This window comes from Ictalurus punctatus, chromosome 12 (genome assembly GCF_001660625.3).
Source record: "Ictalurus punctatus breed USDA103 chromosome 12, Coco_2.0, whole genome shotgun sequence".
Lineage (NCBI taxonomy): Eukaryota > Metazoa > Chordata > Actinopteri > Siluriformes > Ictaluridae > Ictalurus > Ictalurus punctatus.
This window is the reverse complement of record NC_030427.2, coordinates 8,443,668-8,459,371: the sequence shown is the minus strand read 5'-3', so window position 1 is coordinate 8,459,371 and position 15,704 is coordinate 8,443,668. Positions and strand designations below refer to the sequence as shown.

At 40.9% G+C, this 15,704-nt stretch overlaps 1 protein-coding gene across 5 annotated transcripts in view; it reads right to left on the bottom strand.

Moving 5' to 3' along the window:
• inpp4ab (inositol polyphosphate-4-phosphatase type I Ab) overlaps nt 1-15,704 on the bottom strand; it is a 79,253-nt gene that overhangs the window by 19,843 nt on the left and 43,706 nt on the right. For 2 of the 5 annotated variants that reach the window (XM_053684107.1, XM_053684109.1), the window contains exons 11-17: nt 14,789-14,893; nt 13,272-13,380; nt 9,622-9,808; nt 9,130-9,339; nt 6,575-6,713; nt 3,046-3,078; nt 2,506-2,678 (exon numbers count right to left, since the gene is read on the bottom strand). In XM_053684107.1, coding sequence (XP_053540082.1) covers nt 2,506-2,678; nt 3,046-3,078; nt 6,575-6,713; nt 9,130-9,339; nt 9,622-9,808; nt 13,272-13,380; nt 14,789-14,893 — 956 coding nt within the window. Of the gene's footprint in view, nt 1-2,505; nt 2,679-3,045; nt 3,079-6,403; nt 6,714-9,129; nt 9,340-9,621; nt 9,809-13,271; nt 13,381-14,788; nt 14,894-15,704 lie in introns of all 5 variants that reach the window. The other 3 variants (XM_053684105.1, XM_053684106.1, XM_053684108.1) reach the window with 3 other exon arrangements.

Here is a 15,704-nt window from a genome sequence, read left to right as displayed (position 1 = left end):
GCATCATGTCCTGCCTCAGTCTAATGGCACTTCTGTGGTATCATAAGTAATACATAATCTACAGCATTAGCCAGACAGCTAAAATATGCGGTCTGGTTGAATGGAAATCTGCAGTGGTGAGCGTACAGGAAGACTTTTGAGGTTAATTATCAGAGCCTTCCGACTAATCCGGGAGGGTTAGCAATGTTATATAGTATTGTCTGGGACTCTTTCACTCTCTCAGTCCATTTTGCTTTGTTTACACTCTGGCGCTCTCTCACCCTCTCCGTCTCCTGATCTCCTGCCAGTCACTTTTTAATCAGACTTTCTTTGTGCCCGATGTTTGAAGATGTAGATTTGAGCTAGCATATGACCTAGGCATACAGATTTCCCTTCAAATCTGACCCCCACATCCCTCACACGGTACTGACTGTGAATTATTACTCCAGGATTTTCAAGGCAACTCATATAAGCTAACTATAAAGAATCGTTCTGCCATTAAAATGTTAGCCACAGAACCGGCGTGCGAATTTATCTAGCCATAGCTAATGTTTGTGATTAACACCTCATGTTGGTGGATGTGGTGACAGCAATGTATTTAATAGTGGCCTAGCCTGAGGATATGACAATATAAATAGAAAGTGTGATGTTGAATTCTCACCTCTCTCTATTTCTGCATACATATAACCTAAAACATCATCAGATCTTCACACTAAAAGTAGATTAAATAAACGAGACAAAATTATTACACTTGGTCGTTTATTTCTTGAGGAATATTATCTGATATTACATATCTGTGAGGTTTCAGTGTCTGGTGCGACCCCCTTGTGCAGCAATAACTGCAACTAAATGTTTGCGGTAACCGTTGATCCGTCCTGCACATCGGCCTGGAGAGATTTTATCCCGTTCCTCAGTACAGAACAGCTTCAACTCTGGGATGTTGGTGGGTTTCCTCACATGACCTTCTTGCTTCAGGTCCTTCCACAGCATTTCTATTGAATTAACGTCAGGACACTGACTGATTCCAAAACATGAACTTTATCGTTCTTTAATCATTCTTTGGTAGAATAACTTGTGTGTTTAGGGTCCTTGTCTTGCTGCATGATCCACTTTCTCTTGAGATTCAGTTCATGGATTCCTTTACAATTTGCTGGTATAATTCATAATTCATCGTTCCATCGATGATGGAATTGTCCCGGCCCAGATGCAGCAAAACAGGCCCAAACCATGATACTACCACCAGCATGTTTCACACATGGGATAAGGTTCTTATGCTGGAATGCAGTGTTTTCCTTTCTCCAAACATAACGCTTCTCATTTAAACTAAAAAGTTCTATTTTGGTTTCATCTGTCCACAAAACATTTTTCTAATAGACTTCTGGCTTGTCCATGTGATTGTTAGCAAACTGCAGACGGGCATCAATGTTCTTTATGGAGAGCAGTGGTTTTCTCCTTGAATCCTGCCATGCACACCATTGTCGTTCAGTGTTCTCCTGACGGTGGACTCATGAACATTAACATTAGCCAATGTGAGAGAGGCCTTTAGTTGCTTAGATGTTACTCTGGGTTCGTTTGTGGCCCTGCAGACTATTACACATCTTGCTCTTGGAGTGATCTTTGTTGGAGCGTAACAATAGACTTGAATTTCCTCCATTTGTACACAATCTGTCTGACTGTGCTTGGTGGAGTCCAAACTCCTTAGAGAGGGTTTTTATAACCTTTTCCAGCCTGATAAGCATCAACTCTTTTTCTGAGGTTCTCAGAAATCTCCTTTGTTCGTGCCATGATACACTTCCACAAACATGTGTTGTGAAGATCAGACTTTGATAGATCCCTGTTCTTTAAATAAACCCGGGCACTCACTGACACTTGATTATCATCCCATTGATTGAAATCACCTGACTCTAAATTCACCTTCAAATTAACTGCTAATCCTACACACTTTTCCACTCACAGGTATGTAATATTGGATCATTTTCCTCAATAAATAAATGACCAAGTATAATATTTTTGTCTCATTTGTTTAATTGTGTTCTCTTTGTCTACTTTTAGGACTTGTGTGAAAATCTGATGAAGCTTTAAGTCATATTTATGCCGATATATATATATAGAATATTGTACGCAAATTTTCAAGCACCACTGTATGTTCTTAATTCCCAGCATTGTTAGTGAGGATAATAGCACAGAGATATTTCTGGGCCATTTTGGCAGTTTCTTTGGTTTTTGAAAATGTTAAACAACTGATTACACCAGCGGTCACCAACCCTCTTGCTTGAGAGATGAAACCTTCCTGCAGGTTTCATTTCCAACCAAAGTCTAACACACCTGTTTTAGCTGATCAAGTACTTCTTAAGGCAATGATAGATGGATAGTCAGGTGGGCACGATTATGGTTGGAGCTAAAGTCTTCAGGAAGGTAGATCTCCAGGAACAGGGTTGTTGACCACTGGATTAGACTGTAGATCATTTTTTAACTATATTTTACTACATTCCTGGTGTTTGTGTGCCGATGTTTGTGTATACTCACTGTCTGGCAGAAGACCACGTCTCGGCGGTACTGCACACTGAGGTCCATGGCGATGGTCGGTGCTCTGTCTTGCATTAGCAGGAACACCATTGACTTTTTTGCCTTGTCGCTCATCATAGCCACGCACTCTGTTAGCGTTGTTAGCAGGGGATACAGTGCCTCACTCCACTCACCTGGCACACGTCCGTACACACAGACAAGTCAACTACAGACCAGTATTATTCACTATGAAGTACACAGTAAAATCCATAGTATTGAATTATCACCCAGAGTGTTCATTTGAGTCCAATGGACTTATATAAACACTGTAGGGTGTAAATTCAACACTGAGGGTGTTAAATCAACACTGGCGATTTTGCTGTGTAGTAATTAGCAGTCAATATGTAACATATTGGCTTAATTTCTACTGCTACAGGACAACATAAAAAAACCAGACAACACAAAGCACAGGGAAATAATGGGAAAACGACTCTTTCGTAAACATTTAGCATAAGCACACCAGCGATAAGGGGGTCGATGTGGGGTTGGTGGGGCTCTTACCTGGGTAACTCTCCTCTCTGCTGCTACTGCAATCTAGAGGAGCAACATGCACAGTTAGGACGCACAACCAGCACATACCTTGCCAAGCTCACACAGACAAACACACACACAACCACTGTGGCTCAATATGGCTATAGAGACGATATATACACAAACAACCCTCAACTTGGATTTAATAATAAAGCTGCGCTAAGTAGTCCATTGTGAGAAATTATATTTATCCTGTAAGGGTTGTGTTGGATCCAGAGCCTATTCTGCGAACACTGGGTACAAGGCGGAAATACACAATGGATGGGTCGGCAGATGCATCACAGGGCACCGTGCACACACGTTCACACCTAGAGGCAATCAACCTACTGGCATGTTTTTTGGTAGAAAAGCAGATAACCCAGCAGAAACCCACATGTTCACAGGGAGAACATGAAGAGAGAGAGAACATCTCCACATAGACAACAACCTGAGCTCAGGATCGAACCTGGGATCCTAGAGCTGTGAGGTGGCATTGTATTACCATGGCACTCTGCCTTATAATCTAATAACTATAAATCTATGAATTGGATTTTCTTGTGCAAGCTGATATAAATATGATGGATCTCCTCACAACACTATGATTCTGTACTCTTTCACCACATCCTGCTTCATCCAAGCACATATACTCAGGCCTTGCGACAATGGGTTGCCAGTTATCCATCTTAATATTCTGAGACTTTTAAATCTGACCCTCCTTTTCCAGTCATTTCAAATTTCCCTCCTACTTCATATGCTACGGATGTATGGGTGTCAGTTTCTGTTTACTATTACCAACTGACTATTATCAGTTCATTGTTGTTAGAATTATTTGTTTTTCCCAGTATGCTCAGTGTCTGAGTCATGCCAGCTCTCTAGCCGGCACAGATTAAACAGACGTACAGCGACACAAAAACACCCCCAGAGCGTGGGCCAGCCAGCAAGCCAATCATTGAGCGAACTCCTGTCACATGATCATACAGTACAAGCTTAGATGAAAGACAGAAACAAAACACGACTCGGTCGCACAAACGTTTAACACGTCTACATTTAACATTTTCGTATTTGGCACATACAACACACGGACACAGACAAGGTCATGGAGCGACTAGCTGCGACAGAGCCAGTAGAAAAATGGATGATTATAAAAATGGAGAAAGCGATGAGGTAAAGATAGATATGAAAAAAGTTCATGCAAAAATAACAACTAATGGCAATAAGCCTGTTGCTATGGCAGCATGCACCCTGATGAGCAGGTGAGAAGAAGGGAAGTGACATGATACCCGAGTGCAACTGTGTGTGAGAGAGAAGAGCTAAGCGGCAGCATAACTACGGTCACACGTGTGGTATAATTTTACTGCCAAAAGTCAAGATCATGAGCAGGGTTCATTCGGATTTCTTTGCTCTCATGTAAACATGCACTTGCACATGATCAAACTACTACATTCTCATTAGTGACGAAACTGAAGAGAACCGCCTACCGCTCTAACGCCTTATTGTTCACACCAGACAGTTATAACATTTGTGGACATTAATAAGTTATGTACAACATGTAAGTAAGGAATGAACACAACATGCTGTTACAGGAAAATAATCAATGATGGGGTTGATGAAGCCCTAGGCACTGACGCTATGGTATTATTACCACCCTGAAGTTGATTCATTTCCCCAATAACGGCGCACCCTGGATTAAACCACAGCAAATGAACACTAACAATTATTTATTAATCATATCACAGCCTGGTTGAATTCTCGGATCTAATTCGTCAGAAGGTGAGCATCATTTTCGTATAACTGCGTAATTATATATACACGTTTCTAGAGTAATAGCTCATTAACACGGACTTGCAAAGTGGATGCGCCGCATAATCTAGGACTAATGTTAAAAAACGTGAGACCGCGTTGAAAATCTGGGACGATTTTCGTTTCCATTTAAAATCGGAAATAAGCAGAAGGTTTTGGAATTTTTTAATATTTAAAGCAAGGAGAATTAAATGTTCAATATCTTGAATAGTTTATATTCAGAATTCGGAATTACTTCCTCATGCCTAATCTCTTCGATCGAGTGTTCAGATGACACTTCGATCTGAAATGGATCATAAGCTTTGGGACAGACTTGTGGAGTCCACGCCAGCCCGAGTGCGCACGGTCATTAAAGCAAAGAAGCGGACGTACCGAACACTAAGAAACGCTGAAATTCATGTGAATATTTCAGAGATTCTATTTTCTCAGTCAAGTTGATATCAAAGAAATAATCTGTAATGGAACCCGGTGCATTCGATTAGAAAAGAATGCAAAATAGAAGCACTTTCTCTACTGGTCTGTTGGACCTCACTATATAATTCTTGATGTTTTTTGTGAGGAGACGTTTATTTAACGTTGCCAAAAGGAGTCTCGGGTGTCAGCGCTTTCCAACAGTCACGGCGCTTTGCGAAGTTTCCAGGACTTTCTCTGTAAAGTTACAACCGAAAACTGCATTTTTGAGAAAGAGAGCGGAAGTAAAAAAAAAAGAAAGAAAACAGGAGATGCCGGTGAGGGGACGAACCACCCCGATGTCCCACACTGCTGAATCTAATTATAAGATGTTAAAACGCTTGCCGTGCAGTTCATTCATGAAATAAACATTGTTATCGTTGACAAATACACACCAGACTGTGCGTTTATACGAAGATAACTGCCCCGGTGTGGATTATTTTCATATAACCACAAGGTCTGTTTTGTGTTATTCCTCATTTAATGAGCAGCAGATCATACTCTTTTTTTTTTTTTTTTTCTGTTTATAGTTACGTGTAATGATGTGGAACATCCGTGAGTGAGTTACAGCTATAAACAATCGTTCCTTTGCTAGCCTCTCTGCGACGTCCTGAAGACTTAAACAGCTCACAGCTTCACCTCCGACTTTTACTTTACGGCAATAAATTTGGCTTTGCTGCTCGGAATCGATAAAGAACTCCTATCTTTCTCTGTAGCTAGCTAAACACCTCTACCACATAGAATCTATGGAAGTAGTGATCATTTAATGCTTGGAAAATAGTCGTTTACCTAAACAGTGGAGTGTGACTAGAAGAAAACCAGAATGTGAGCAGCGTGAATTCGATCATGTATACAAATGAGAAAAGAGCAGAATTACGCAAGAGCGGTGTCATTTTTTAAGTGCTTTCATTTGAACCGTGAGCAAAGCAGATCATCCGAGCAAGATATATATTTGAGCGCACGTACTGTATGCGATCTTATTTGTAAGTAATAGAAATGACCGTCAGTTTATTATTATGCTCATGACCTTTGTGAAGAAGCCATAGAGAGGCCTTATAAAGGATCCCAGTGAAAGATTGTGTGTAAGTAGGCCACCTACAGGCTTGAATTTCTGTTTTAAGGGGACATGCAGGATTCAGAGCAGGCAGGGATGATGAGGACGAAGGTGAAGGCGGTGATGAAGATGAAGAAAACCGCTCCGGTGAAGCCTCTGATGGACACTCATTCGTGCAGATTGGGTTGATCCAGAACGCTTGACACCTCTCGTTACCTTTCTTAGGAACAGCGCTCTGTTGGTCGGCCTGGAACATGTCCTCACTGCTGCTGCGCAATCGTTCTCTCTGCAACAGCTTATCCACCCGCTGGATGATGCACTCCAGACTCTTATCCACGTTCACCCACACCTTCTCCTGAGAGCCAGAGGACAGTAAAGAGGATATTTGGTTTATATCCTTGTCACGTCGTGGTAAACTGATCTTAATTACTGCTGCAGCGCTCATCGCTCAACTTCAGTCATACACACATAATCACATGTACATCCACAAGCTCAAACACGCAATATTTCAGCCAGGTATTAGTCTACAAAAAGAAATGGAAACTGATTATTATGTCATTTAAATATATAAAAAAATAATAATGTGAAAACACTTATATAAAATAACAAATGTATACTGTATATATTCCTGTATATTACAATGACATATATTAGCCACAGACATTTTAACTCTGACATTGGCTCTAAGTTTGGTTTCTCACGCTGCGTGCAGTTTGTCTCTCGTGGGCACGATGCCACTGTTGATTGTGGGAATGCCCTGTGTGCCCAACATTTTTTTATTTATTTTTTAGTTCTGATGAGAAGCAGCAGCTACATTTCCCCTCTGAAAGTATTGGAACAGCAAGGCCAATTCTTTTGTTTTTGCTATACACTGAAGATATCTGGGTTTGAGATCAAAAGATGAATATCAGACAGTAGATGAGAAGCTCAGCTTTCATTTCCTGATATTTACATCTAGATGTGTTAAACTACTTAGAACATGGCACCTTTTGTCCAAACCCACCCATTTTTCAAGTGATAAAAAATAACGGAACGGACAGGTTTCTTGTTGCCCAGGTGTGCCCTGCTAGACTGACTGTTTCAACAGTTAATAGCTGTGAATGTCTACTCTCTGGTTTGAGCCCTGAGTTTTACCTGTGAATGCCGCATTTGTGGTTAAAAAGGTTAAACCAACACAAAGAGTCAGTGAGCTGTCTATAGGAGAAAAGCAAGCCATTTTGAAGCTGAGAAAAGAAGGGAAAATCAGTGCCACTGCACAAGCATTGAGCATAGCCAATACAACAACTCGGAATGTCCAGGAAAAGGAAAGAAACCCCTGGTGTACTAACAACCAGACGTTGAAAACAACAGCAGTTAATTACAGAGACAGAGCTGTGAAGAAACACCCAAAACAACAGTCAGTGAAATCACCGACGACATCCACATGGCAGGGGTGAAGGTATCACAATCCACCGTTCGAAGGAAACCACAAGAGCAGAAATGCAGAGGCCATAACCCAAGATGCAAACCACTCATCTGTAGTAAGAATCAGCCAGATTCGACCGGTAAAAAAGGCAAGATTGGAATTTGAAAGAAATACAGAGATGAGCCACAAAGGTTCTGGAACCAAGATTAACCTCTACCAAAGTGTGGAGAAAGAAAGGATCTGCTCATGATGCAAAACATACAAGCTCATCAGTCAAGCATGGTGGAGGTAGTGTCATGGCTTGGGCTTGCAGGGCTGCTTCTAGAACAGGCTCAATCATTTTTATTGATGATTTAACTCATAATGGTAGCAGGAGAATGAATTCAGAAGGCGGACACATTCTGTCTGTCAATTTATAGAGAAATGCATAGCATTAAATTGGAAGGAACTTCATCATGCAGCAAGACAATGACACAAAACACACTGCCAACTCAACAAAGGACTTCATCAGGGGAACACTGGAAGGTTTTAGACTGGCCAAGTCAATCACCAGATCTGAATCCAATTGAGCATGTATTTCACCTCTTAAAGCGAAAACCACCGAAAACAAACAAAAACTGAAAGAAGCTGTGGTACAAGCCTGGAAAAGCACCACTAAAGAAAAACGCAACAATTTGGTGATGCCAGCGGGTCGCCGGCTTGATGCAGTTATTGCAAGCACGGGATATGCAACAAAAATGACAATCTGTTCCAATACTTTTGCTCACCCAAAAACTGGGTGATCTGCCACACAGTTTAACACATTTAAATGTAAATATCAAGGATGGAACTCTGAAATACTGATCGATCGGCATATTCATCTTTTGATCTCAAACCCAAATACCTTCAGAGTACAGGAAAAAAAACCCCTAAAGAATTAGCCTTGCTATTCCAATACTTTTGGAGGGGATTGTATATAGCTTCTAAAGCTAACTAGTAAAACACAAATTAAATAATGCACTTATCAGTGAGAAAATTGGCTGTTTGATTTACGTTGTGTTTCATATTACTGTACAAGCTACGGTAAACTCACCAGAGGCATCAATGATCTCTTCCTTTCAAGCTTTATTTACTTTGAAATGTCTCTATACACAATTAATGATCGGTCGTATATGACGAGATACAATTATAACCACAGTTGTAGGTTTTTCTTCCATTTTTATTGAACATCAAACAGTAAATGGGACCCAGTCGTAGGTAGAAACTTAAGTTGTCAGTTCGGAATTTGAACCATAGAATATGTAACATACTTCAGGCATAGATTTCAAGTAATGGACTAAATTCTGTCCCTAAATTCTTCCAGTTTGGCATCAGTGAGTGCTCTTACCCATTCCTCTTCGTGCCAGTCGGCATGCAGGGATGAACGGTTGTTGCTCCACTTGGCTAGCAGTGTATCCTGGTCATTGCGTAGCACCACATGCTCCGAGTCGGCTGACGGCGAGCTCTTGGAGGCGATGTACTCTGGCCTGGCGGCGTTTAGGGCCTGCACAGCTGATGCCAGTAGCTTACAGTCACACACAGTCACAAGCTGCCGTGTCTGCGAGAAGGAGAAATCTAGAGCTATAAAACCTAAAAAGCATGAGAATCAAACACAACCTATTCTTCATTCCTATTTGTTACTGATATTACGATAACAAAAGAAAAAGCGTAATGGCGCCCCCACTGGCTGTTCGCTCTTACAGCCTATGACAGCTACAGATTGCCTATATGCAGATATGTTATTTCAGATGCCTTGAGAGAATAATAACCACGAAACCACATGCCATGATAAACATGATAAACGATCATGATTATAACCGAAGTGTGTCTACTTGCTCACCTTGTCTGCCAGTATTGTGAGTGTTCTCTCCAGGCCGTTGGCGGAGCGGTCCTTGGCGGCGCGGGAGAGGCGCTCGGCGTAGTAACTGACCTGAGTCTTCAGAGTGTTGATGTGTGAGATGATCTCTTTGGCGTGGACGATGTCCTGAGGGATGTACATGATGGACTGGGAGCTGCTCAAAGAACTGCTGCGTGGACACAGAAGGTTACACGCATTAGAGTCAATACAGATTTGTATGACCAGACAAGTGGCAAAAATCTGCTAGACAGCATTTCCTAATATTATTACCAAGAATGCTTCAGATTCATCAGTGTCATTGTATTTATAAAATCTCAAGTGTGTGTGACTGATTGCAAACAAGTAAACGTGGAAATCATGACATATGGCAAAGCTGAATTTTGAATGCCAGGATTCCAAGTAAAGTAAAAATGCAGTTTACGTTCTAACGTACATTTAGTCATTTTGCAGGCACTAATATCCAAACAAGGCTGGAATAACCCAGTCTAAACACAGAGCTGTTGAGGGTTAAGAGTCTTGCTCAAGGGCTTAACAGTGTATCCCAGGATGTCCTAGGATTTGAACTAGCTAACTCTCTAGCTCTTACCCTATAACGCTCTAGCGCTAACCCACTAGCGCGATCCTCCTTGCCTTAATGCACTAGCCTGTAACTGTCTAGCGCTCACCCTCTAGCCTTATCCGTCTAGAATAAAACGATCCTAGAGGAATTGAACCCATCACTGTCCAGTGACATATCGAAGTGCATTTTTGAGTGTAATCAGCTTGTGTCCCTTCCCATAATGCAGTGGGGTGATGAGAGTTCATCGATGCAGCCGTTTAAAAAAAAAAAAAAAAAAAAAAAAAATTTTTTTAAAGAAGTGTTATTGGTTAGCTCTATGAAGACGTTCTGCTCTGTAAAGGTTATACACGTGGCGATATTTGTATTTTACGTGTCTTCATATACAAGACATCACGGACAAAGACAGAACAGAGACGTGTATGTTTGTGTGTATGGGAAACTGTTCTCACACAGACACACACCTACTGTAACACGCTCACACCTGTGGGATGGATCCATGGGAAAAAATCATACACAGAGTGGGGTCTAACAATTCCAGCCCACTACAAAGAACTGTTTTTGCTTAATCAGTTATAAAAAAAAATAAATAAAATAAATAATAATAATAAAAAAAGCAAAAAATAAATAAATACTAAGCTTTTACTGTTTTAAAAAAAAAAAGGAAAAAAAAAACATTTAAAATTGATACCTTCTCATATGAAAATTTTATAGATTAAAGTATATAAATTTTTAAAGTTTTTAATCAACAAGAACATTTCTTGATTAATATTGATACATTTTTTTTTTCATAACTGATTGAATAAACAAAAAGTCCTTGGGACTAGATTAAGAGTTTTGGACAAAACAAAACAAACAAACAAACAAACAAACAAACAAACAAAAATCACAAAAACAAATAGTGGGGCGAAAAAAAAAACTTCAACTTAAAATAAACTCACCATTCCTCCTCATAAATGCTGATTGGAAAACAAAAAGGCAATTAAAGAGCAAGAAATAAATGACAAAGGAAGAGATCAGCATCACTACAAATGAGTCATTTCACTCTTGAAAACAAGAGCTTATGAAAGGAGCATTGAAAAAAAAAAAAAAAAGATGACACTGATTAAGAGTTACGATGAAGAGGTAAAGACAATAGGAATAACCAGCATGCAGTAATACACAAAGTGAACAGGAGGTTCACTTAAAAGCGAGCAGTTACGGCTGTAAATATTAAAGGGTTCTGCTGTGAATAAAAGAATCTTATTTTAGAATTAATATTAAAATCAGTGGCACTAAAGAGCAAAGCTGTGATTTTAGAGCGCTGGTATGTGTGTGAGCATGTGAGCTGCTGAAATGTGCTGAGCTCGATACACAACAATGCTGAATGGGCAGTTATGGTCGCTGTGTTACACAGACTAGCCTCTTACCAAGCAGAGTGTAATAGTATTTCTGCTTTTCTCTCAGATCCACACACACACACACCCTTGGAAATGACGGGCATGAAAATGTCTTTGTGTTTAGTTCGACGGTGTATCGAAGAGTCGACTCCGGTTGTTTGGTCTGTATTCATCAACGCAGATCACTAGCGCTACGCATTTCCCTCTTCCAAACGATACGACACGCACGTTAATACAGCAGTACGCAGTAGGACTCAAAAACGATACAGTTAAAGACGTAAAAATTCGATACGCTTCTATTAGTTTCATACTCCGCAACTATATGATTTGATTCAGGACTGATTCCATAAGATTCAGTTTAGCGCACTTTAAGTTTTCCATTGTAGATACTGTATACGCAGTGATTGAATGGAGGGGGGCATTAAGGGCCCCCCTGTAAGGCCAAAAATATTGAACTGAGGGCGGGGACACCCTGGTGTTTCATTGAAACTAAAATACTAGAAACGTCAACAGTGTCCGTTATTTGTCCCGGTTTCATAAGTAATCCAGATTAGAGTTTTTGATCATCTGAAAACTCGAAACACGCTCAAGACACAGCGAAGGCTGCTGGATTTTGCTGCAAAAATACGGAGCAAGTGCGACAGTAAAAGTCCAGAGGAACCGTGGACGGTTCTGCGAGATAAAATTAAAATAAAATAAAACTTGCAGCTCATTTCCTTATAAAACTGCACACACTGTAACGGAGACTACAATTTTTTAAATGTGTTTTTTTTTTTTTCTTCCTCAAAGCAAAGTGTCGTCACACTAAATACTGAGTTTAATTTATTACTGTTTACTGCTATTTATAGTATTTTTTATTAATGTAGAAACATTTCATTTCATTCTTTTTGAAGGCATCTTTGCTCTACAGCATTTCTTTGCATGTGCCTAAGACTTCTGCACAGTACTGTGTGTGTATATATATATATATATATATATATATATATATATATATATATATATATATATAGCACAACATCAAAACTTCGACGGGGGCTGGGACATCCCAAAAACTTTTACATAACTGGAACACTGGATATATGGATAGAGGACTTTTACACTGTCCGGGTTTCTCAGTAACAACACATGCAGAGTCGTTTTTGACTTATTAACTTCAATAGAGGAAACAAAGAGAGATGGTGCTGAGGGAATGAGTGTTTACAGCTGCTGTACCTTAACGACCATAGGAAGCCACTGTTCCAACATGTAAATCCAAGCCAATTCATACACCGTTGGACCGAACCTCTAGAGGCCACAAAAAGTGCCCAGTGCTGTGGTGCCAATAACAGTGACATGGTTTTGTTTAAAAAAATAAATAAATAAATAATTTAAGGGTTTGTTTTCAGGATAAAATTGACTTCGGTATATATAAGTCAATCGACAGCAAAGACATTTTTTCCATTTCCGTCTTTACCAAGGGTGCCAATAATTATCGAGCTGACTGTATATTCTCTTACACACACACACACACACACACACACAGACATACACCCTAACACCATGCTAACACATACACACCCTTTCCTATTCATGCACACGCATGCACGTAAGTGCGCACACACACGCACACACACGCACACACACGCGCACACGCGCGCACACGCGCGCACACACACGGCTCTTCTATTCCAGGCCAGACTTCGATCACTGTCACTTACTGTTTCTTGGCCTCCTCGAATTTCTGGATGAGCTTCCGCAGGCCACTGTTCTTAAAGCCCTGACAGTGAGCTGCTGGAGCGCCGATTGTCACCACATCATATGTGTGATCTACACACACACACACACACACACACATCATACACAAGCACAAACACATATCAGAACACATTTAATAAACACAAGATAAAGAATCTTACATAATGTAGATAGATCACATTTGACTAACTCAAACACACACACACACACACACACACACACACACACACACACACACACACCATGATTATGTTCTACATTATATATCAGCCAGTGGAGTGAAACAGAAAGCTAGTGCTATGTAGGTCAGTGTTTTCAGGGGGCTGCGTCCTAAAAAGGAAAAGGGTGTGTGTGTATGTGTGTGTGTGTGTGTGTGTGCACATCTGTGTGTGAGAAACAGAGATAGAGGCCATAATTCAAAACTTGGCATCTTGACAGGATATGACTGTGTGTGTGTGTGTGTGTGTGTGTGTGTGTGTGTGTGTGTGTGTGTATAAAACAAACAGAAATATATGGTGATATTTACTACCGTTTCCCCTGAGTGTGGACACTTTTAGCACTAAGGCCTAAAGAGAGAAATGACTCTGTGTGTGTGTGTGTGTGTGTGTGTGTGTGTGTGTGTGTGTGTGTGTGTGTGTGTTAGTGTCAAATACACTAATTAGCACTTCCCACAGTTCATTGTGCAAATAAACCAGACACTTAAGTGATGGGGGAAAAAGGGAGAGGGGGAAAAATAATAATAAAAAAAAGAAATTCAAACTTTATTTAGTTTAGATTTTTTTTTGTCTATGGTTGTATTGGCAGTTTGGGTGTCTACAGGGTGTCCCAGAAGTCTTCCATAAGGGACTATGTTTGCCAGCACCACATCAGCTGTACCTTCGTCAGTGGACGGTCGTGGACGTCCGCTTCTCGGCTGGCCCACGACACGTCTAGTCATTTTTGAATTTGTTAATAAGTCTGGCAGCAGCGTGGTGTGTGATGTGCTCGGCATGTTTCCTGTTAAAGCGTCCTGATCCAGCCGTGAGAATGATTTCAATACGTTCTTCTTTTGTCAAAGGCGTTCTTAAAAGCTATCTGGAAAAAAAGATATAACATAAACTAAGTACGAAAAATTTCGGAAGACATTTTGCTAAAAAAAAAAATGTCCCCCCACCCCGACGTACGGAGACTTTTGGGACACCGTGTATTTGAATTGTCTTCTGTCTGTTTCTTTCAGTTCAACTCTAGAAGTGAACAAAACCCAAATAAACAGGACTGAAAGCTATAGAGAATTTCGGTGAGAATCTGCGTATTGAAACATCATTTTGTCTATTCTGGGTTCTTCTGCATTCAAATAGACAGGAGCTTGGTCTTATACGACTGGGAAGAACTGCCTGGGAGTGTTGCCAGGACGGCAGCCGAGTGGACAGACTTTAATAAAAGGGCTCTGGATGAAGGATAAGTGAGGAGGAGAGCAGAGGCGAGCGAGACGGAGTCTCACCAAACCCAGAGTCGTCCTGCACTCTCATCCTCTGCATGTGGAGGTTAGTGGACATGAACTCCAACTTCCTGTCAGCTTTGAGGTTGCTTGCTTTGAATGAGGGGCCTGAAAGAGAGAGAGAGAGAGAGAGAGAGAGAGAGAGAGCAAATGAGACTGAGACTCCATAGCCAACTCCAGATTAAAGGCACCCCTCAAAAGATAGGGAAAGTACTTAAGCGGCGGTCACACTCGACTCTCAGGATGTGAAATTTCCTCTGACTTCCATTCCTACACGTGCGAATGCAAGTTTGGTGAACTCCGACCTGCGTATCCGTATCACGTGAAGACGTGCGATCGATAGAAGACCGGCTCGTCCGAGATTTAGGAAGCGGCGATTCGATCCCGTTTTACGCAACGCAGCTTTAAATGGATATGAAATCGAAAATCACAAGAGAAGTCGCCTGGATCGTAGTGTTGCTGCATACAGGAACGGGTGATATATTTTAACACTGGCATGTGATGTCATATCCGGTTGCCGCACATATTCGCAGCGGTTTGGGAATGGGCGTCTCGGTCTTCAGATTTGTACAGACGGAACTAAAGATCCCACACCACATGTACAAGCCAAAAAAAAAGACAGAAGTTTGAAAACGTTTTGCAGTGGACCAAGATCCTCTACAAGTATCTTCAACCATGTTAGAAATGACAGGAAGGGGTTCGGTTATTCTCTCCAAGGAAGGCTTGACCAGATGGCAACTGTAGGGGTGCCAATAATTTGAAACCAGCATTTTGTAGAACCTTTGTAAACTTTAGGACACACATAGGAAAGTGTTATCTGCCCTCTTGCGCGTACATGAGCTCACAGACACCAACAGTTTCGTAGTGTTGGTGTATATGTGTGTGTGTGTGTGTGTGTGTGTGTGTGTGTGTGTGTGTG